Source organism: Astatotilapia calliptera, chromosome 4 (genome assembly GCF_900246225.1).
Source record: "Astatotilapia calliptera chromosome 4, fAstCal1.2, whole genome shotgun sequence".
Lineage (NCBI taxonomy): Eukaryota > Metazoa > Chordata > Actinopteri > Cichliformes > Cichlidae > Astatotilapia > Astatotilapia calliptera.
The window spans coordinates 31,622,720-31,646,435 of NC_039305.1; the positions used below are offsets into that span (position 1 = coordinate 31,622,720).

Here is a 23,716-nt window from a genome sequence, read left to right on the forward strand (position 1 = left end):
AAATGTGAATTTTTGCATATGCAGACAGCAACAGATTTAGATTTTTATCAATGAATCACAGACTGACTCCAACTTGTTGCTGTCTTGAGTCTCCTGGTCTTTGAAGCAACCATTTCAAAGGTATTAACATTTCAAATTTCACTGTCCAGTATTACGGTACTGTTATCTTTCAGAACGAGCGTGGATGTTCACCAGCCTTTACACGAGGTTGGATTACGGTTAGAGGCTGAATGGCTCATTACAATCAATCTTTTTTAATATTTTTGAAACATTTGCTAATTTTATAAGGTCTCATGCAAATCATAAACAGCTACATTGTGCTCTGCAGAGACTCCTGTCACCAAGAAATAAAAATGCAAACAAAAGGAGGCTGTGAAGTTTGTACAGAACATTTATTTATTCAGAGCAGATGGCCATAAGATGCAGTCACTGCAAGCACACCACTGTCCAGTCACTACAACACACACGCACTCCCACACACACAGATTTCACACAGTCAATAGCAGAGCAACACATGACACACTCTCTCAAGCATTCGCATACAGTCGCTGCAGAGCAGAGGAGACACCACTCGGGTGTCTGTTCAGATAAGCACAGGCGGAAAATCAAATAAAAACAGTTTGGCTTCATCTTTTGTTAAGAAGAACAAGGGATGAAAAGTACGTTTTCTCCACAGCTTATTTGACCATCTGTGTGTGGGTTTTTTCACCTTAGTAGCCTCACCCCAACGCCCAAGTACCAAAACACACTTCAGAATAATTCCTACGATATGAAGGATGACCAAAATGAGACCTAAGGAAGGATTGAAAAAGGCAAACCTTTATCTCTGATATGATGGCGGATGAAAAAGCGAAAGTGTCTCAGCTGTAAGCTGCACACAGTACAGCCAACCCTCAAAGGTCAGACCACCAGGCATCTGTCGGATGTCACCACAATGACATCTAGTTTGTAATAACAGAGGACAGTTTGGTACAAGGTAAAAATAACTCAAGGGGAAAAAAATTAAATTTCATAGAAATATGCACCTACACATCTGGTGACAGCTGGCTCAATCACTTTCAGTAACAATTTACTTAACTAAGCTAAGGAAGATGTAAAAGAAATTGAGCCATTACTGTTTATGACAGGACTATTTGTTGTTGTCCATGTTTTGAGGGATATAGTGGGTTGGGGTAGCTTTTCACTCAAAGCTAGATCAGAAGATTGATACCACTCTCATGGCGTAGCTTAGCAGAACTACCTTCAGCTAACGGTTAGCATAATTAAGCAAACATTTTTTACACAGCGTACATTTGATGCAAAATATCACAAACTCTTAACAGGAATGAAATCTAACAGTCTTGCACAAGTTTAAAATTTCAATTATGTAATTAGAAAAAACGTAGACAACAAAAACGTTAACGATCATCGACCTGGAGATAGTTACACTCAGCATGAAACTACCTCCGGCTGGTTGTTAGCCGCGGTTAGCAAATTTCTTACACTAAAGTTTTAGCTGGAATGAAAACCAAAGAGTCTCGGGCAAAGTTGAACTTGAACTTATATCTCATTGTTCAGTTTATATGATTATCTTAATGAGTTCAAATTGAGTGGACAACATGTGAGACTGTGGTTTTCTGTTTAGCTTAGCACTATGAATGTAAACTGTAAAAAAAGAACTACTCCTGCTATGTCAGAAGATAATTGTAGATATCACACATCGATTTTTGTACAAATGAAACAAATCAAATATTCCCTAGGAAGCTAGCTAGCTTTTCCAGAGAGTTTTCAGTCCTTTAATTTTAAGCAAACCTTAACTAACCAGCTGGTATCTGTGGCTTCACTCTGAAAGTGGCATTGATCCTCTCAGCTAACTGGGTAGAACCACGTTTATTTTCTAAAACTTTCTTAAACATTGTGATAATGTAAAACTTAACATGCTAACACAACAGATCCACAACATATTTCTTCACAAAAGCAGGAGAAGAAGCTAAAATGTAGGTATTTTTTTAAAACTGATTTTCTGTCATCCAAGCCAACTGCACACTGATTTCTGTGCCTGGTGTGGTGCCAGGGGCTTTTACAAAAGGGGTTGGGGGGGATCCATATCCTTGAAGTGATTGGTCTGTCTTTAGAATGATGCAGTGGTAGCGGAGCTTCCATGAGGGTGCTTCCTAGAGTGAAATGCCTCTCCTGGTTTTCAGAGAACCGGGGTTATGCTAGTAACTGAACGTTTCATTCAGTCGGCTGAGTTTATGGATTAAAAATCACAACTCTGTGGTGCTGGGGAGGGCAGCACGATTTTCATACCAAGATATCAAGTAAGATGGCAAACTGGAAAAAGAGAGTGATGCCCTTATATTATACATATCCATCTACTGTATTGAAGTCAGACCAAAATCACAAAGCAAGGCACATGTTTCAAAGAAAAACAAAGACATTTAAAACTATACAAAAGATAACAAAACGGAACAAGAATTGCTTATACTATACACATCGCCACACCAGGACACATGTACACATGTAGGCGCAGAAAAAAACAATACAAAATAATAGTAATAATATTAATAATAATAATAAAAGAACACTTCCTGGAAACATCCCAACATGTTATCCTACAATGGTTCATCAGCTCAGACCACTTAAGCATGAAGAAGCAAACTGATTCAACACTCAGATTAGATCTGTTTACTTTAAAAATAGTCTTCAGAATGAAACACACTCATAAATACACTTCTTCTTATATATTTTTTTCAAATATCCATATATATATAATCTCTATGTGATCGTAATTTAAATACCACGACTATTCTCTGAGTTCTTATTCATTTATATAAACAGTGTGGCTGCCAGCGTGCTGTGAAACCTTGCTTTTCTTAATGGGCAGAGGTGCAGTTAGAATCTCAGTATTGCGCCAACTTCTGGTTTGAGGAGCTGCACTCGAAACAAACCACCAGGCTTCACACATCTCTGCCGCCACTTCCTCCAATCGAATACTTTTTATATTTTCATCCCATGTACACGGTGTGATCGCACCGTGTAGTAACCATGGTAATGCCGATTACAATGGTGGTGATGTAGATTGTCATGGCAACATAGGGTGGGTGTTTGGGAGTGTGTGGGACAAGAGCAATAGAAAGGTTGTCAGTGGAAGGGAGCGTGTTATCTTAGTAAAGGAGTAGTACCATAAGACCTTCTTAACAGGTTAAATGCAGGTATTTTGTCATGAATATTAGGAATTCAGTGGAAAATCATTGACTAAAAGCAGTCTGCAGACTCAGCTAGACTGTATCTTTTTTATTGGCCAACACAGTGAATCAAAGTAGTTTTTATATAGGTTTTATCAAAAGAGAAAGAGGCTTTAATAGCAGATAGTTGAATCAAATATCTAGATCGAATGAAAACACCTTTGTGTAATTGACTTTACAGGTACATTTAAATGTAGTTCCATTTACACTTTTGCTTTTCCCGCCGTGGCGTGTCTGCTATGTAAAAGGGCTGCGGACACGAGGATGTTGTCGAGTCACAACGAAGTTCAGTACAGCTGTAAATCTGATGGCTTCAGACTGAGTGAGAAGGCGTGAAGTAGAATTCACACATTAAGATCAGAGAGGAGAGAAACAGCTGGAAGAAGCTTGGCCCGGGGAGTAAAACACTCGTCATAATCAATAATCACAATTCACAGCACGAAGCACGGCGGTGGCAGCATCGTGCTGTGGGGGCATTTATAAATGACATATTGAGATCTGTTTTCAAATACTTGTTTTTAGTTAATAAGTGTTGGAAAAAACCTCTATAGACTCTACTCTGACTCTGCATTGGACAGATTGAATGCACAGCGACTCCAAATAGGCCCCAAAATGGTATCAGGTGCTCTGTAGCAACCACTGCACAAAGCTGAAAATGAAACACATTGGGAAACCTGAAGTTTTTTGCAACATCTCTTTAGTCAGAACAAGTTTTTCATTGAGCTGAGTTGAGTTTGTGGCAAAGCTTTGTCTCTCTAGACGTTCAGCTTCACTGTGGTGCTTGTGCTGCACTGTGCAAAGTACTTAGAAGCAGCTAAGACCAGTTTAAGCTTTGCTCACTTGCCTGACTCTACTGCCTTTACCTTACCTCACGAAATGCATGTAACCCCTTTAACTCTCTGAGGTATAAGCCATCAGAGGTGGAAGCCCTAACCCGCCTCTAATCATGTATTCCATGTTCACCAATGGTGGCTTCGACCTCCTATGGCTAAATCCTTTCCAAAATGAATTTGACCGACTTTGTCCCAAACACAACCTGCTGTACACTTTTGTTTTCTCCCTCCCCTTCTCTCTTTATTTTATTTATTAATTGTGCACGCTCCCTTGTGTACGTGTGTGTGTGTGTGTGTGTGTCTGTAATCAATCTGACTGCATTGTGCTTCTCCTGTGTGTGTGTGTGTGTGTGTGTGTGTGTGTGTGTGTGTGTGTACAGGGTGATGACGAAGATGTGGCAGAGATGCAGCCAGGACAGGAAACACAATCTGATCCTGAAACACTCACATGCATACATCTACCACCCTGTTCCTATTGCTCTCCTTCTCTCTCTCGCGTGCACACACACACACACACACACACACACCTCAGGAGCTGAATAGTCTCGTTTTGGTCACGGATAAAGAACAAAAACAAAAAAAAATCCATCAAGTCATTTACATCATCACAACACCAGAGGTCACCATTCCACACAGAACCAAGACATCAAACCAAAGAGCTAAAGATTGATATTTATCAGTATATTATATATTACTGTGCTAATGCAGGACTTTTTCAGTAGATATAAACTCTCCATGCTTATAATGTACACATACCATACTATGATTCATTACACAGTTGGTTTTTCATTCTGTATTGGTTTTGTTTCTTTGCTCGCTTTGAGCAGAAGAGTTCTTTAAAGACTCACATTTTGATTGCAGTCTCCTCCTTTTTGTTGCATTTCTTCATCTCTCGTCATTTGTGTGTTTTTTCTATTTTCTCTCCTCCATCACTTGTCTTTGGTCCTTTCCCCAACCAACATTTCTCTTTTAGTCTCTCTATCTATTCCTCTTTCTTGCTCTCTCCTTCGCTTGCCAAGTCTGTCCGGGCCTGCGGTGCTGCTCCGTTATCATCAGGAGACGAGAGGAAGAGGAGGGGATGGCGCAGCAACAGACCGACGGATGGATGACAGGGAGGGGTGGAGGGGAATGATGAGAGAGAGAAGGATGAGGAGAAGGTGCGAGATAGAGAGGCGTGTTGCCCGTTGTGCCAACTGAGTCACTTCTGATGCAGCGTTGCTAAGGAGACGCACCGGCTGGTTTCTGTAGTTACTCCAACATGGCGTCAAGCTGGTCGGCGAGGTCATCAAACATGCTGCCGATGTCGTCAAGGATGCTAACTGTGGTCTTCTGCTCGGCCACAGAGCTAGAGGCGCGCGCGCACACACACACACACACACACACACACACACACACACACACACACACACACACACACACACACACACACAGACAGAACCACAAGTTTATTAACAATAAAAAGCAAAGACTAAAAACAATAATGTAAAGTTAGCTGCCCCTCCCTGAGCCTCAGTCTTCCTGTTAAACGTGTGTTTTTCCTTCCCATTGTCGCCAAGTGTTGACTCATAGGGTGTTGTCTGAATGTTGGGTTTTCTCTGTATTACTTTAGGGTCTTTAAATTACAATAGGCGCCTGTTGTTGTGATTCGGTACTGTATAAATCAAACTGAACTGAATTGAAAGATGTGGGGCAGTCGTTTTTCAGCGTTGTGTATTTTAATGCAAATCGAGGATAACAATACTGCATATATGCAGCTTTGAGTAATAAGAGCTTCAAATTAACCTTTAAAATTATTTTTGAAGTGAGCAGGTCTTGAGTTCAGACAAAAACAGACTTCTCAGCATCACTTATATCATGATTTATAATGACCCTAACCTGTGCCAGCAGAATGTGCCCTTTTTGTCTTGGTGGTCAAGAAACAAAAAAAAGAAACATTCTAACACATCAAAAACAAAAAATAAAAACCAAACTTTTTGTTTTTGTTGGGCATCAGAAATGTCAACTTGGACGACATACGGTGAAAAAAAAATTAAAGTGTTGAGAAGAAAACTGTAAATATTCAATTTTAGTTCAATTCAATTTTATTTATATAGCACCAAATTACAACAACCTCAACCTCAAGGCGCCTTACATTGTAAGGTAGACCCTACATTAATACAACAGAGAAAACCCAACAGCCCTGTGAGCAAGCACTTTGGCGACAGTGGGAAGGAAAAACTCCCTTTTAACAGGAAGAAACCTCCGGCAGAACCAGGCTCAGGGAGGGGCGGGGCCATCTGCTGCGACCGGTTGGGGTGAGAGAAGGAAGACAGGATAAAGACATGCTGTGGAAGAGAGACAGAGATTAATAACAGATATGATTCAATGCAGAGAGGTCTGTTAATAGTAGTGAGTGAGAAAGGTGACTGGAAAGGAAAAACTCAATGCATCATGGGAATCCCCGGCAGCCTACGTCTATTGCAGCATAACTAAGGGAGGATTCAGGGTCACCTGGTCCAGCCCTAACTATATGCTTTAGCAAAAAGGAAAGTTTAAAGCCTAATCTTAAAAGTAGAGATAGTGTCTGTCTCCTGAATCCAAACTGGAAGCTGGTTCCACAGAAGAGGGGCCTGAAAACTGAAGGCTCTGCCTCCCATTCTACTTTTAAATACTCTGGGAACAACAAGTAAGTGAGCAGCAGGATTTTCAATTCAATTAAACTGAATTTAACAGAGAGCCAATGAGGTGAAGCCAATATAGGAGAAATATGATCTCTCTTCCCTGTCAGGACTCTTGCTGCAGCATTTTGGATTAAGGACATATCCTGGTCAAAAATGACTCCAAGATTCCTCACAGTGTTACTGGAGGCCAAGGTAATGCCACCCAGTACAATAATGTCAGTTTTATCTGGATTTAGAAGCATAAAATTGGAGGACATCCAGGTCTTTATGTCTTTAAGACATTCCTGCAGTTTAACTCATTGGTGTGTGTTATCTGGCTTCATGGACACACAGAGCTGGGTGTCATCTGCATAGCAGTGAAAATGTATGCTATGTCTTCTGATGAGGAAGACGGGAAGCAGGAAGGGAAGCATGTATAATGTAAGCAGAACTGGTCCAAGCACTGAACCCTGTGGAACTCCATAATTAACCTCAGTGTGTGAAGATATGAGATGATTTAATAGTAAATAAATATAAATATGCTTCCTGGTCCCATCTCTGGATAGTCACGTTTTGGGGGGTTTAATAAATTTGGCCAGATTTCTACAAATCAAATGAGAGCTGATTCATCCATTCAGGGCGGATGGATGCCAGCTCTACTAACAAGACCAGGTTTCCCTCAGAAGTTTCCTAATTATCCCACACCGTTTTGTTCCCTGACTGCCAAGACTTGCCTGGAGTTACAGTTAGGGCTAGGGTCACTATCGATGATGACCCAGACCTCAGAGGGTTAACAGAGCATGAAGTCTTTTCTCCAACTGTGATACATTAAAAACAAATGGAAATGGAAAAAGAGAGAGCATTGTATTTCAGTATACTGCTAGTGATCCTGTGATCACAGGCGTAGGTACAGTGGGGCAAAAAAGTATTTAGTCAGCCACCGATTGTGCAAGTTCCCCACCTAAAATGATGACAGAGGTCAGTAATATGCACCAGAGGTACACTTCAACTGTGAGAGACAGAATGTGAAAAAAAAAATCCATGAATCCACATGGTAGGATTTGTAAAGAATTTATTCATAAATCAGGGTGGAAAATAAGTATTTGGTCAATAACAAAAATACAACTCAATACTTTGTAACATAACCTTTGTTGGCAATAACAGAGGTCAAACGTTTACTATAGGTCTTTACCAGGTTTGCACACACAGTAGCTGGTATTTTGGCCCATTCCTCCATGCAGATCTTCTCGAGAGCAGTGATGTTTTGGGGCTGTCGCCGAGCAACACGGACTTTCAACTCCCGCCACAGATTTTCTATGGGGTTGAGGTCTGGAGACTGGCTAGGCCACTCCAGGACTTTCAAATGCTTCTTACGGAGCCACTCCTTTGTTGCCCGGGCGGTGTGTTTTGGATCATTGTCATGTTGGAAGACCCAGCCTCGTTTCATCTTCAAAGTTCTCACTGATGGAAGGAGGTTTTGGCTCAAAATCTCACGATACATGGCCCCATTCATTCTGTCCTTAACACGGATCAGTCGTCCTGTCCCCTTGGCAGAAAAACAGCCCCATAGCATGATGTTTCCACCCCCATGCTTCACAGTAGGTATGGTGTTCTTGGGATGCAACTCAGTATTCTTCTTCCTCCAAACACGACGAGTTGAGTTTATACCAAAAAGTTCTACTTTGGTTTCATCTGACCACATGACATTCTCCCAATCCTCTGCTGTATCATCCATGTGCTCTCTGGCAAACTTCAGACGGGCCTGGACATGCACTGGCTTCAGCAGCGAACACGTCTGGCACTGCGGGATTTGATTCCCTGCCGTTGTAGTGTGTTACTGATGGTGACCTTTGTTACTTTGGTCCCAGCTCTCTGCAGGTCATTCACCAGGTCCCCCCGTGTGGTTCTGGGATCTTTGCTCACCGTTCTCATGATCATTTTGACCCCACGGGATGAGATCTTGCGTGGAGCCCCAGATCGAGGGAGATTATCAGTGGTCTTGTATGTCTTCCATTTTCTGATGATTGCTCCCACAGTTGATTTTTTCACACCAAGCTGCTTGCCTATTGTAGATTCACTCTTCCCAGTCTGGTGCAGGTCTACAATACTTTTCCTGGTGTCCTTCCAAAGCTCTTTGGTCTTGGCCATGGCGGAGTTTGGAGTCTGACTGTTTGAGGCTGTGGACAGGTGTCTTTTATACAGATGATGAGTTCAAACAGGTGCCATTCATACAGGTAACGAGTGGGGGACAGAAAAGCTTCTTACAGAAGACGTTACAGGTCTGTGAGAGCCAGAGATTTTCCTTGTTTGAGGTGACCAAATACTTATTTTCCACCCTGATTTACGAATAAATTCTTTACAAATCCTACCATGTGGATTCATGGATATTTTTTTCACATTCTGTCTCTCACAGTTGAAGTGTACCTCTGGTGCAAATTACTGACCTCTGTCATCATTTTAAGTGGGGGAACTTGCACAATCGGTGGCTGACTAAATACTTTTTTGCCCCACTGTACATTTCCACTGAATGGTACCGGATTATATTATTATTAATGTGCAAGAAGATTTCATCTATAGTTGTACTTCAGCTGTTATGCAACAAATCAAGTATGTTTTGAATGTGATTGTCTGCAAAGGCCTTAAGTGTTTGAATTCTCCGCACAAATCCTCACAACCTATGTTGAGTGGGTGCTAGTTTTCAGTCCCTTAGACTGTGGTCCGCTGATCTCACTTGATGAGATTAATCCGTAGTAGACACTTGTAGAGGGTTCATATCATCACCTACTGAAGGACAACGTTCCAGATGCTTCTGTGTGGCTAACTGTTGTTAACAGCATGACTGTCAGTGTGTGTGTGTGTGTGTGTGTGTGTGTGAGTGTGGTCCTTACTCTTCCTGTCGTAGTATTTTATCCTCCACGGCTTGCAGAGCAGCAGCCAGCGAAGCGCTTGTTTCCTCCAACTTCTGGTGCACCAATGAATCCACTCCGAACTCTGTTGTCGTGGCGGCTGGCGCCGTGACCCCGCACCCTGACATCCCGCTGTCCACTGACACCCCCCCGATGGAGGATCGTGGGGGTTTGACAGGCGGAGGGGTTGGGCTGGGAGTGGCAGGAGTCTGAGGTGTCTGTGGTGTGGTGGGTGTCTGTGGCGTGTGGGGACTCTGGGAGGAAGGGCTCGTCGGTTTGGCGTTCGGCGGGCTGGGAGTGTTAGATGGGGGGAAGGAGGGCGGTGAACTGGTCTGTCGGGCCACTGCAGAGTGCTGCTTGGGCGGGGCAGAGGCTGGGGTGGACAGTGCGGGGCCAGTTACAGAGTGGATGAGCTTGGCTGGTTTGGGCGCTGTGGGTGGTGGCGCTGGTTTGGGTGAAACTGGTGGAGGGATCTTCTTTCCTTCCACTACACAGAGAGCAAAGAGAAAGACTGGATCACTGAGCAGCTGAAATACGCTGTTTTCCTTTATAAACACTATCTAAGACTGGCTGATACGGGCCTATAACGCTGTTTGAAACCCCTCCAGTACCGATAAGCTTTGACTGACCGGGTAGCATGAAATACTCTTTACTCATGAAAATACACTTTGTAAAATTTTTTTTCAGCTTGCCTTTTCATCACTGTTTTTTTGCTTCAACTTCCTGAAGGGCATTTGGAATTAATATGTACACAAAACACCCAAATCCACTGTGTTTACCTGGACTTCCAGGTGTCCCCGGACCTGGTAGGGGTACTCGTTTGTTGGATACAGGCTGCGGTGGGGTCTGAGGTCCTCCCTGTCTCTTTATCTGTGCCACTACAGGCTTTGGGGAGACTGGAGGCTTTGGTTTCCTCACAGGACCACCTTCATTTGCCACTGGAGCTCCTTGGTCCAAGCTGTCCCTGCGAGGAGCAGCAGTCACTTGTGGTTGAGTTTGAGGTTGAGGTTGAGGTTGAGGTTGAGGTTGCGGTTGCTCGATCACTCCAGCATCAGACACTGGGCGGCGTTTCACTGTGGCTGTGCCGTTCTGGTAGGGAACTGGCTGCGTGGTGTTTGGCTGCCCGGTGTTCGCAGGCTCCCCGTTGGCTGTGGCCAGCTCTGCGTAGCCCTCGGGCTCTTTGTCACGGCTCTTGGGTCGTCGCTTGACGGTGGATGACTCTTGAAGGGTGAAGTCAGAGCCGTTGGTGTGGGGCTTGGAACTGCGGGGTCGTCGTTTTAAGGTCGCCGTGGCTTCAGCATTGGAGATGTCCTCCTGGGCGTAGCTGCTGTCTCCCTGGTGACCCTCGCCGTCACCCTGCAGACATACACAAAATACACACTAACGGAAAATTCATACATTCATGATAAGGGGTCATTTTTGCACAGTCAAAAAACACTGACAAAGATAAATGGATAAGACAAATAAAGCTTACAGAACACAGAAGCTTGACTATGGATTTGCAATACATTAGAGCACATTAGCTTTAGCACATTACATTACATAGATAATGCAAAAGATAGATAGATAGATAGATAGATAGATAGATAGATAGATAGATAGATAGATAGATAGATAGATAGATAGATAGATAGATAGATAGATAGATAGATAGATAGATAGATAGATAGATAGATAGATAGATAGACAAACATATATATTGATAGCTACCTGTCCTTCGCCTTCTCCTCGACCTTGGCGGCGGATGGTCAGACTTCCCTCCTCTGCAAAAGGCAGATTCTCTGAAGAGCTGCCACTACCTCCTGAGCTGGGGTGGGGTGAGGATGGAGGTTGGGGTGAGGAGGAATTAACAGGAGGAGGGGAGGATTCAGGCTGGGTGGAGGGAGAGGGGAAAGTCAAAGGAGTTGGCTGGTCGCGCCTTGCAGCAGCCACAAGCTCACTGACGGGGCCGCTGATGGTTCGTCGTCGGTTTACCACCTCACCATCCAGACCAATGGCATCGCGTGTTTTCCCCACCTGTTGAACGCACAACAACCATATTTCACTTAGTTACAGCATACATATGAATAAATAAACATATATGTAGTGTTATGTTAGAGAAATGAAGTTCTGTATACATTACCTGCAAAAAGTTCTTCTGCAATGCCATGCCTTTGGCTCCTCCCCCTATAGAAGACATCTCTAACATGGCGGCAATGCTCCTCACACTGCCAACGCTGCTCGTCTCCACGGCAGCTGTCTCCACGGACACCCCCAGGTCGCTGGCCCGCCGTTGTTGGTAGTAAGGCACATCCAGCATCCCCCCAGTAGTGGTGAGTGTATTCGGCTGCGTGTTGGCATCTGTCAGGTTGGAGTTGGAGGTGGAGATGGCTGAGCTGGAGCGTTTGGGCGGTGGTGGGGGTGGGCCTTTTTTCTTCTGACGGAGAGCAAACGACTGGCTCTGGTTTCGGTTGGCGCCCTTTTCCTGATTGCGTACGGAGTGACTACGGCTGACTCGGTGAGTTACTGTGGCGTATTTCCCTCCTTCCCCTCTCACAGCGGCTGAGCTCTGGCTTACAACGTCAGCTTCTGCTTCTCCTCCACCCCCTCCTCTTCCTCCTGCTCTCTCATCGCACTCGCTATCTGAGACAGCGTATCGGTTGAGCGTGTGAGCGCGTTTATTCTGGACAGACGAGTTCTTTGGTCCTTCTTCCTCTGCTAACTCTGCCTCTGGTGGGAGACAGAGGACTGGGACTTGCTGACTCTCCCTGACCTCCATCGCCTGCATCTGTGGGTGGTGCTGAGGGTGAGGGTGAGCCTGGTGCTGCGGCGGCATTTGAGGTTGCTGCTGCTGGGGCTGAAGCTGGCACGGGGCTCCGCGATGGGTTGGAGACTGAGGAGGATGTGAGCGCGGTGACTGAGGTCTTTCCCCCTGGATGAACTGTGGGGACGGCTTGGGCTTGGCCTGTGGGGAAGACGTGCTCTGCACAGATGATGTGGACGAGGAGGAAGAGGTCCTGGTCTTGGTAGGAGTGTGTGGGGGTGTGTAGGGAGGTGCAGGCTGCGAGTGAGAATGAGAGTGACGATGTTTGCCTTGTGAGGATACACTGCCTCGGTGAGAGGACGCGCTTCCCTGGCTGCTCTGCTGCCTCATAGTCCGGGCCTCCTTCTTAGGTGGCCCACCTCCACCTCCTCCTCCGCCTGTAAGCACCTCATCGTGGTCTTTGCTGAGGCTGCGTGTTCGCTGAGCTTTGACCTCCTGAACTGGCTGGGTCATTGCATTCTGTAGCTCAGTGCTCAGCTCGCTGTCCTGGAAGGTGCTCATTTTGGGAGACATGACCTCTGAAGAGAGACAAAGAGAAACTCAGATGAAGATAAATGAAATCTTATCTTTTTATCTCACAAAAGGTTTATTAAGTAAATGAAACTCAGATGAAATGCTTTACCACTGTTACACAGCAGTTGCTTTCAATCTAGTAGCTTCATTATGGGCTCAGTCAACCTAACCCCCAAACTGCAAACAGCATGAGCTCTACTCAGATTTGGTGGTCAAGTGTCAAAAATAAAGATGCTTACTAGACTTTCATTCAGGAAGATGCACTAAATACAGTCTTTAGACAGTTGTATGAATCCACCTAGACAAGTGAAGGGAAGCTTCTGATATTTCCACAGCCATCTGTAATACTGTATTACATACTGTATTACAATTATACCATCCGACTCTGGATACTGTAGCTCCTGTGAAAACTAAGGCCTCAAATCAGAAGTACCTGACTCCGTGGTATAATTCTGAAACACGTACCCTAAAGCAGATGACTCGTAATCTGGAGAGGAAATGGCGTGTCACAAATCTAGAGGATCATCATTTAGCCTGGAGAAATAGTTTGCTGCTTTATAAGAAAGCCCTCCGCAAAGCCAGAACATCTTACTATTCATCACTGATTGAAGAAAATAAGAACAACCCTAGGTTTCTCTTCAGCACTGTAGCCAGGCTGACAAAAAGTCAGAGCTCTTTTGAGCCAACCATCCCTTTAACGTTAACTAGTAATGACTTCATGAACTTCTTCACAAATAAATTTTTATCATTAGAGAAAAAATTACCAATAATCATCCCACAGATGTAATATTATCTACAGCTACTCTTAGTACCATTGATATTAAGTTAGACTCTTTTTCTCCAATTGATCTTTCTGAGTTAACTTCAATAATTACTTCCTCCAAACCATCAACGTGTCTTTTAGACCCCATTCCTACAAAACTGCTCAAAGAAGTCCTGCCATTAATTAATTCTTCGATCTTAAATATGATCAACCTATCTCTAATAATCGGCTATGTACCACAGGCCTTCAAGCTGGCTGTAGTTAAACCTTTACTCAAAAAGCCATCTCTAGACCCAGCAGTCTTAGCTAATTATAGGCCAATCTCCAACCTTCCTTTCATATCAAAAATCCTTGAAAGAGTAGTTGTCAAACAGCTAACAGATCATCTGCAGAGGAATGGTTTATTTGAAGAGTTTCAGTCAGGTTTCAGAGCTCAGCACAGCACAGAAACAGCTTTAGTGAAGGTTACAAATGATCTTCTTATGGCCTCTGACAGTGGACTCATCTCTGTGCTTGTCCTGCTAGACCTCAGTGCAGCGTTCGATACTGTTGACCATAATATCCTATTAGAGCGATTAGAACATGCTGTAGGTATTACAGGTACTGCACTGCAGTGGTTTGTATCATATCTATCTAATAGACTCCAATTCGTGCATGTAAATGGAGAGTCCTCTTCACACACTGAGGTTAATTATGGAGTTCCACAGGGTTCAGTGCTAGGACCAATTCTGTTTACATTATACATGCTTCCCTTAGGCAGCATCATTAGAAGACATAGCATACATTTTCACTGCTATGCAGATGACACCCAGCTCTATCTGTCCATGAAGCCAGATAACACACACCAATTAGTTAAACTGCAGGAATGTCTTAAAGACATAAAGACCTGGATGGCCGCTAACTTTCTGCTTCTTAATTCAGATAAAACTGAGGTTATTGTACTCGGCCCTGAAAATCTTAGAAATATGGTATCTAATCAGATTCTTACTCTGGATGGCATTACCTTGGCCTCCAGTAACGCGGTGAGGAACCTTGGAGTCATTTTTGACCAGGACATGTCCTTCAATGCACATATTAAACAAATATGTAAGACTGCGTTCTTCCATTTGTGCAACATCTCTAAAATTAGAAATATCCTGTCTCAGAGTGACGCTGAAAAACTAGTTCATGCATTTATTACTTCCAGGCTGGACTACTGTAATTCATTATTATCAGGATGTCCAAAAAACTCACTGAAAAGCCTTCAGCTAATCCAAAATGCTGCAGCAAGAGTCCTGACAGGGACTAGAAAGAGAGAGCATATTTCTCCTGTTTTGGCTTCCCTTCATTGGCTTCCTGTTAAATCCAGAATTGAATTCAAAATCCTGCTCCTCACATACAAGGTCTTAAATAATCAGGCCCCATCTTATCTTAATGACCTTGTAGTACCATATCACCCTATTAGAGCGCTCCGCTCTCGCTCTGCAGGCCTACTTGTTGTTCCTAGAGTATTTAAAAGTAGAATGGGAGGGAGAGCCTTCAGTTTTCAGGCCCCTCTTCTGTGGAACCAGCTTCCAGTTTGGATTCGGGAGACAGACACTATCTCTACTTTTAAGATTAGGCTTAAAACTTTCCTTTTTGCTAAAGCATATAGTTAGGGCTGGACCAGGTGACCCTGAATCCTCCCTTTGTTATGCTGCAATAGATGTAGGCTGCCGGGGGATTCCCATGATGCATTGAGTTTTTCCTTTCCAGTCACCTTTCTCACTCACTATGTATTAATAGACCTCTCTGCATTGAATCATATCTGTTATTAACCTCTGTCTCTCTTCCACAGCATGTCTTTATCCTGTCTTCCTTCTCTCACCCCAACCGGTCGCAGCAGATGGCCGCCCCTCCCTGAGCCTGGTTCTGCCGGAGGTTTCTTCCTGTTAAAAGGGAGTTTTTCCTTCCCACTGTCGCCAAAGTGCTTGCTCATAGGGGGTCATATGATTGTTGGGTTTTTCTCTGTATCTATGAAGCGCCTTGAGGCGACTTTTGTTGTGATTTGGCGCTATATAAATAAAATTGAATTGAATTGAATTAAAGTAAGTTAGGTGTCACAGATGTCAACAGATGTGCAAGATAGCCAAACCAACCAGTCTGAAAGCTGTGGTCTGATGGGGGACTTGAGATGGGCTCAAGGACTATCCACTGAGAACAAAGAAGAGTGGACCACCAGTCTATCTGACCAGCAGACGACCAAAGCAACTCTAACATGATTTATTTTTTTACTGGTTTCACAATCAAATGAAACATACAGATAATTCCAATTAAAGATGGAGTTAAAACTGTACAGGCTGAGATTTTCCTGAATGATCTCACCATCTGGGGGAGGACTATCCATCGACATGACTTCCTGCTGCTGCGTGATTGGTGGGGGCTTCTTTCGGAGGGAGCCCCGCCCATCTGAACTGCGCTGCATTTCAGCCAGCCGCTTCACCGCCAGCATTAGCTTTTTCTGGTGGCCTACAGCATTAACAAAGTGGAATTACAGTTTGGCATAACACAGGTAATACAAGTCAAATTCACTGAAAATTTGTTTTGTCGTCAGTGCACTTTCCCTTAACTCCTGAACAGAAAACTAAACCTGACTAACTGAGAAAACTGTAAGGCTACAGAAGCTAGCTTATCTAAAAACGCTACAGCTAACATGGTAACACTAACCAGTTTAGCTAGTAAATGTTTTATAGATGGGGAGGCGTGGACAGAGAACTTGTAACTCAGAACTCCCACTCTTTAGATGCTGGGTGTGATATTTTAAGTTTACTATATTTTATGTAGTCCAAAAAGGTCAGTCTCGTTATAGTTTTTTGGGTTAGGGGGGTTCATAGGGGTCAAGATATTGAATAAAGCTCAGGTTTTGAGTGCAGTAAATGACCTTTCTTTGAATTTTAGGGATGCCACAGAACTGTAGAGCTACTTTAGCTTTTATTTCAGTCATGAAATGATTAGCAACAGAAAATTTCTAGCAGCAGAAATCTTCAACCGGCTTCTTTTTTACAGATATCCTGTCGTAAACCCTTCATGCACCATTCAGCACCCAGAGGCAGAGTGCTAGTATTTTGGGGGAATAGTTAGCTTCCCTGTAAGAAAATCTAAAAGACGTCTTCATAATTCATCATTAACATATACTTCATGGCTTGGGTTTGTGCTCTGACATGCACTGTCAACTGTACGACCTTATATAGACAGGTGTGAGACAAATCATGTCCAATCAACTGAATTTATTACAGATGGAGTCCAATCAAGTTCATCGTCTGACAAGATGATCAGTGGAAGAAGGACACACCTGATCTCAATTTTGAGTGTCAACTTTTTTCACTCATTATGGTGTATATGTAGAATTTTGAGATGAAAAATTAACTTAATTCATTTTGGAGTCTGTAACACGTCATTATGTGGAACAAGTGAAGCCCTGAGAATACTTTCCAAACTCTCTGCATATGCTTATATACGTATTCTGGTTTTAAGTCTGCATTTTAATCACTTCACTCGTTTATTTTTGAGATTACTGGTTACTTTCATCTCTATTAAGTGCACCTAACATACATAAAGCTATGCTCAAATGTGAATGTTGGCCACATTATACACCACATGCAGAGTCTTGTGATTAGTAGGGGATACTGTAGCTTAACTTTCATGTTTCACAGTGGAAAAACAAAACAAGCACTGCATTGTTTGTTTGTCGTACCCAGTTTGGTGATGCCTATTTCCTGCAGGTCTTCCCAAGTGATGTCCGTGATGAAGTCGATGTTCTCGTAACCGTTCTGCACTAACATCTGGTGGTACTGGCTTAGACCAATAGAAGATAGCCATTCTCCTAGGCTAGCCTGTAAGAATGCCAGAAATAAGAGCGCTGAGCAGGCAGTAGCTTGTAGCTTCCCATGGTAGCTCAGAATATTAGCCCACAGGACACTTCGTGTCATGATCAACCAATCAAAGTTTTGGCATAGCAATGACATACAAGCATCTATTTGACTGGTTTAAAAAGTCTGTGTGTGCGTGTACTCACAGGTTTATGCTCAGGCAGCCACTCTGTAACACTTAGCTTGTTAATCTCTGATGTTATCTTCTTTCTGTGACCTGGTTTAGTTATTCCAATAGCGGTCAGATCCTACACACACACAAACATGTAAGTAAGAAGCTGTAAGTATATGTTCAGGCATTTTTATTCCACAAAGTACAAGAAAATCTCCCCAAGTGCCCATCACTCTCTGTCGTTCTCTCTCTGTCTTCCACACACACACACTCAGAAGAAAATTTGCAACACAAGAGATGGCGTGATATCTGATGAAGGCTTCTGTCGGCTAAAGGGAGAAGAGCGCGGATGTGTCAAACCCATAAGAAAAGCATGGCAAACAAAAGCAAATGTCTGCAGTGAAAGGAGGCGGCCAAAATGAAAAAAACAGGCTGAATCTGGTACGCAGACATGACCGCACTTTGATATAAAGAAGACAGAAATATCACAGAGCGCTGCACGGCACAAGTGCTACATTTGACTTCAGTGCAACTCACTGGAAGTTGTTAGGACACCCGAGAACACACTTTTATACAACAGCCGCCACGTACACTTGGCTGCATAAATCATTTTGTGGGACGAACCAGGAGACGAGGCCTCCGCTCAGTGACACATCTCTGATGAGAAAAGCCCTTTAAGCCATCGCTAATCTGAGTCCCTTCAGCGTGCACAAAGTGTGCATATATACACAAGTAATTTATGAATGCTATAAATTATTTGTTTTTAAGTGTGGCAGGGCCAGGATTGTTCCTCAAAGCTAGCAGCAGCAGGAGCAGTGTTGGAGGTGAGGTGAAGGGTCACAAAGTCGAACACAAGTTCACTGAGTTGGTTTTTGAATGTGTTAAATTTCTCTGCGTTCAACCGGCAGCTTAAAATGGAAACAACAAACACGTAAAAATACTATAGGTATCATCACAGGAGGATTTTTGTCTTTTATGGACTTTGTTTTAAGATCTTGATGCTAACATTTAAACCAGAGCTTATTTTTAATTCATATTTAGGCAGAATTCTGAAGACAATATTTAAACACAAAAACATTACATAATAATTTCCCCATACTGCAACTCTTTATTTGACATTCTCTTCTGAGTAAAAAGGAACTACTTTTAAAGGTCCACACATTAAGTACGACACACAACTTGCATTAAGTGACCACTAGGGTGTACCAAGAGCCACAGTACGCAGTAACATACAGTCGTCTTGTACTGGTTATTTTCTGTTTAACATTTTGCAAAAATAGGGATACGAACAGCAAGATGACTCGTGTCTCATTATCTTCATGGCCATTTTATGACCTTTCTTCAGACTTGAGCCGATGGCAAAGGTTTTAATACTGTGGGGCTGGTGAGAGCCCAGAGACTCAACAGTACGCGAAGGGGTTCACACATTTAAACCTTTTCTGGAGTCAGAGGGGGAAGGCAATACATGATCGAGGGGGGAGGAAAGTGAACGTAGGCAGGTGAGGCACGAGGCAGGAAAAGGCAGGTGGTTGGTTGAGTGGTTTAATTGTGCTCACTTGCGATTTTGTTTTGTAAAATAAATTATTTACATGCATATTGAAAACATCAAGGACAACACAAATCAAAGTCGTGCAGACTTGTTCTCATTGTGGTCCTTGGAGGTGCCTGCGACCTCTCTGGGAGTCAGGGTCAGGGTTTAGTTGCCTTACCTCCGGGGTCATTCGGCTAATGGTGGGCAAGTCATACCCAGCGCCCAGGAAGTTTGGAGCGTAGACCTGCAGCTGAAAGTCGCTCAGCCATTGGACAACGGCCTCTGAGCTCTACGGGAGAGAAGACAGGGGGCATGCGGTCACTGGCTCCATGTGTTTCTTCGACAGCCATTTTTTTTTCTCAGCAGGGCCAAGTAGGGCAAAAGAGGGGCTACATTTTAATGACCATGTCTTGTCATCTTTAGGGTGGTCCTAAGCTAATTCTTACACATTAATGGATGATTCAGCGGTATTATAAGCTGGCTGGCTACTGAAATAGCCCTGGACAGCCTCCCTTGGTCCTGCAGTGAAAACCAGGCTAAGGTTAGGAAGGGAAAACGTCCAGTCGACAGAATCTCAGCTACTACAGAAGGTCAGATTAGCAACAACAGGCTAATCTGTATCTTACACTTTACAGCTGGAAAGCAGAGAAAACACATAGTGTCTACTGTTTGTTTTGCACAGTGCTGCAAAAAAGGCAACGCCAGAAAACGCTGCTCTTAATTAGAAGCATACACATTCGCTTTTGCACACTTCCCCTTTTCAGATACTTTCACACTTCTAACCCCGATTTTCTGACTGATTGCATGTTAACTCAAAACCTTAAAAATTCACATTATAAGTTCAGCTTTCTGTCCATGTTTTATCTGTGATTGGCGTCTGTTAGACCGGCAGATGTTAGCTAACCAGGATGCGACATGAAAAGTGGGAAGCCACTGAGGCCTGGAAATCCTGGGTCTGGGATGTAGCTTAGCATGCTAAACAACAGTCAGACTAGCAAATATTTCCCTCCTGTTTTACAGTCCAACAATACCACAGGGTCAAAGACAGGCCTCTTACTGTTAAACGTAACTTTAAGCTAATCTTTGACTTCTTACGATTGCTACTGGAGTAAGCAAGTGTTATTGTTTTTGAAATAACTAAAAAAAATTCTAAGTGATTTTGATACTTTATACAGATTTTAAGAAACCAATTAGTTACTGGCTTTAAAGAACTTCATTAAGTTTGATTAAATGTGTAGCAATAAAAGTTGGACAATGTGGGACAGGTTATCAATGCTGTTGTGTGGTGTGAATATTCCAGGTGATTTGATATTGATCATGTAGGACAACTACAGGATACAGTTTTCTGCCTCGATAAGTCCAACATTCAGAAATGAAAAGTTTGTTTATATGGTGTTATGATATGTGTGCCCTCTATCTGTCCTATTTCTCACGAGGCTCATGTGTTGGCTTTTATAAACTAGACCCAATCAAGACTGAACACCGTATCAATATATGGGGTGAGCGTCGAAGGAATAAAAATGCTGTGCAGTCCCAGGTAAATTTGTTGCTTGGTGACCTTCATTATGACCCAGACCTTTATTATGATGGAGTATGGTTAAAGTAGTGTCCTGCTGTGTGACAGCAGATGGAAAAGCAATCGGCCTAACTGGAAAACCACTGCTTGACTTCTTCCCACTCACACGCTGCTTTTCTTCAAACTCCCACATCCCTCCTGTCACTCTTGTTTTTCTCCATTCTTTCAGGCTCTTTCTCTCTTTCCCCGTGTCCCTCCTGCTTCCTCAAAGTCCCTCAAGAACCACCGGCGTTCTTCCCATCGTTCTTCCCATCGTTCTTCCACGTTACCCGTCTAGGGAAGTATTGTGAAGCTGGGTGCAGAGGAATCGGGACTCTATCTAACAGATGGTCAGTAGAACATGGCTTACATGCTAGTGTGTGCACACATATACTGCAGGCAAGCGATGCACACTACCACCATGACCACCTGCTATTTAAATATGCTCACTGTTTTGTTTTTGGTTTTTGTTTTGAACATGAAACGATTGTACAATGACACGTGAAGTCAAACACATGGGCAAACATGCACACATACACTGTACAGTAAATGACAATTTATTGCACATGGTGCAAGCTCAGATTTCACACTTTTAGTGCTAAGTCCACCCACGTTATGCACACTGCTGGGCCCCTGCCAGCACACACACACAACACACACCCGCCAATATCTAACTAGGATGTCCTTCCCTCAGGTGCACTATCAGATGTTTTTCCAGCAAAGTAAGAAAAATACAGCAATGGAAGAAGAGAAGCTGCAACTAAAAGGGGCGAATAACAATGGCCAGCAGGTAAAAGATAACAGAAATGCAGGATTTTCTCACACGCACACACGATTCCTCGTTCACGTTCATACAGGATCCACTCTCACACTCACCGTGTCGTGGCTGCATCCGAAAACTCGCAGCACGGACGAAGCCAGCTGCGAGAGAAACCGATGGGACATCCTGGTGTGTGTGTGTGTGTGTGTGTGTGTACAAGTGTGAGAGCGAGTGTTGTGGTTGTGGTGACTGAGAAGCTACGTTCTTATCATCCTGCAGTTAGATGCTGATGGTGGTGACTGCCTGTATGTGTTTGCATGAAAGGCGGAATCTGTAGGGATTTGGGACTGTCCTACCTTCCCCTCGCATGGACCCTCCCCCTTCCTGGTTGCCGTGGCATCATAAGGCGGCGCTTCGTGGAGTGGACAGCCTGATTGGCTCGACGTCCGAGAGGAGCTGGCAGAGCCTGTGAGGAGAAATATTGTTGGCCAGTCACAAATTGTCGTCCTATGCTTGCATACTTGGATCGATCAACAGGTGAGTTTATCGCTTGCTATCTGACCTCGAATCTCCTCCTTTAACTGCCTTGCGATCGGTCGTCTTCATTGTTTTGATGCTCAACCAACAGAATTCCTGGTTCCCAACATACAGCAAACCTTTTTTTAACCAATCACACCCTTCTACACTCCCTCCTACATCCCCTGCCTTGGCCATCTGTCTACCAAACAAGCCAAGATCTTTTTGTGTGTGAAAGCAAATGATGACATTTTCTAAAAGACCTGTGGATTAAGACTCATCCCACTCTCTTGCTCCCTGGTTCTGCTCTTCTCCTCTTTATTAGAAAGCATTGGCTCTTCTTTCTCTCACCAGCTTCCTGCTGCTTGTGCTTCGGTTTGTGTTATCAAATATTACAGTATGCCTAAAATACTTGGCGGTGAGATTAGTAATAAGCAACAAGAGGAAACGGAGAAAGCCTTCTTTCTTTTCTGGTCACCTGCCTGGCCTACCTGGAGGCTGATCCACAGACTTGGATTGCTCCATCAGATGCTCCTTCGCTTTGGCAGACTGAGACAAGACGGTGGCTAAAAGCTGGAAAAAACAAGTCCACACAAACACAGCACATTTATGAGACCACACTTTCATACACAGGAGCACCAACTTCTAACGACTTTCTTTTTACTGCCCTGACGTGGCATTCATTTTTTTCCAACATGCTGAAAATACAGCATATTTTCATCTCGATGCATGCTCAATCATCCCAAAGGTTGATTCTGTTCATCTGGACGTTTTCAGAGGGAGAAATGTTTCGTCACTCATCCAAGTCTTCAGTCTCAGCTGACTGCAGGTTTGCCCAGTCTTAGGCTACGTCCACACTAATACGTTTTCCTTTGAAAACGCATCTTTTTCTCTCAGTTTTGGCCTCCCGTCCACACTGAGACGGCGTTTTCGTTCAAGGATAACGCAGCATTTTGAAAACGCTCTCCAAAGCGCATACGTTTGAAAACGCCGTTTTCGCGTCGCAGTGTGGACAGCGAACCCGGAGCCTTTTCGAAAACGATGACGCATTTTAGTCACGTGATGCAGTCATGTGACCAATTAAACTAAGATAGCGGAGGGCATTTTGCAGCTCTGAAGTTTGACAGCCCTATTAAAGATTAATAACAGTTTGTACATGATTCAGAGAGCTTTTCTTTAAATTCTTTCATTCTCACTCGCTTTTGCAACTTTGTAATTTGTGTTACTGTTACTCACAGACTCGCAACTCCACCTCATTGTTAGTCCATTTAAAAAAAGCTTTTCCTCGACAGTTTGCCGCGACGTTTCAAAAAGCCGGAAAGTAAATAAGCAGCAGACAGAAATGAGGCAGGTTGAATCTTCTTGCGTTTCACGCATGCTCAGGACTGGAACGTAAGTGTTTTCAGTCGTTTCAATGTGGACGCACAACTCTGTGAAAACGTCTGAAAACGTTAGCGTGGACGCGGAGCGTTTTCAGATGAAAACGTGTAAATAGACTGCAGCGTCGACGAGGTAGCTCTTCTGTGTTGTGCCATCCGCTTCGCCAGAGGTTGTTTGGTTTCCCCGATGTATAAATCCTGACAATCCTCCTGCACTGAACAGCGTACACTATGTTACTCTGTTTGTGTCGGGGGACCCGATCCTTGGGTTGGACCAGTTTTTTGGCGCAGT

General features: G+C 43.7%; 1 protein-coding gene across 6 annotated transcripts in view; it reads right to left on the reverse strand.

The window, feature by feature from the left end:
• Positions 1 to 5,246: 5,246 nt before the first annotated feature.
• Positions 5,247 to 23,716, reverse strand: part of caskin1 (CASK interacting protein 1) — a 119,662-nt gene continuing 101,192 nt past the window's right edge. For 4 of the 6 annotated variants that reach the window (XM_026166135.1, XM_026166141.1, XM_026166140.1 and 1 more), the window contains 11 exons: positions 22,537 to 22,618; positions 21,886 to 21,995; positions 19,393 to 19,503; positions 17,718 to 17,819; positions 17,397 to 17,535; positions 16,028 to 16,171; positions 11,728 to 12,926; positions 11,316 to 11,621; positions 10,385 to 10,985; positions 9,588 to 10,092; positions 5,247 to 5,405 (listed from right to left, as the gene is read on the reverse strand). In XM_026166135.1, coding sequence (XP_026021920.1) covers positions 5,309 to 5,405; positions 9,588 to 10,092; positions 10,385 to 10,985; positions 11,316 to 11,621; positions 11,728 to 12,926; positions 16,028 to 16,171; positions 17,397 to 17,535; positions 17,718 to 17,819; positions 19,393 to 19,503; positions 21,886 to 21,995; positions 22,537 to 22,618 — 3,396 coding nt within the window. In that variant the 3' untranslated portion in view covers positions 5,247 to 5,308. The remainder of the gene's footprint in view (positions 5,406 to 9,587; positions 10,093 to 10,384; positions 10,986 to 11,315; positions 11,622 to 11,727; positions 12,927 to 16,027; positions 16,172 to 17,396; positions 17,536 to 17,717; positions 17,820 to 19,392; positions 19,504 to 21,885; positions 21,996 to 22,536; positions 22,619 to 23,716) is intronic. The other 2 variants (XM_026166136.1, XM_026166139.1) reach the window with 2 other exon arrangements.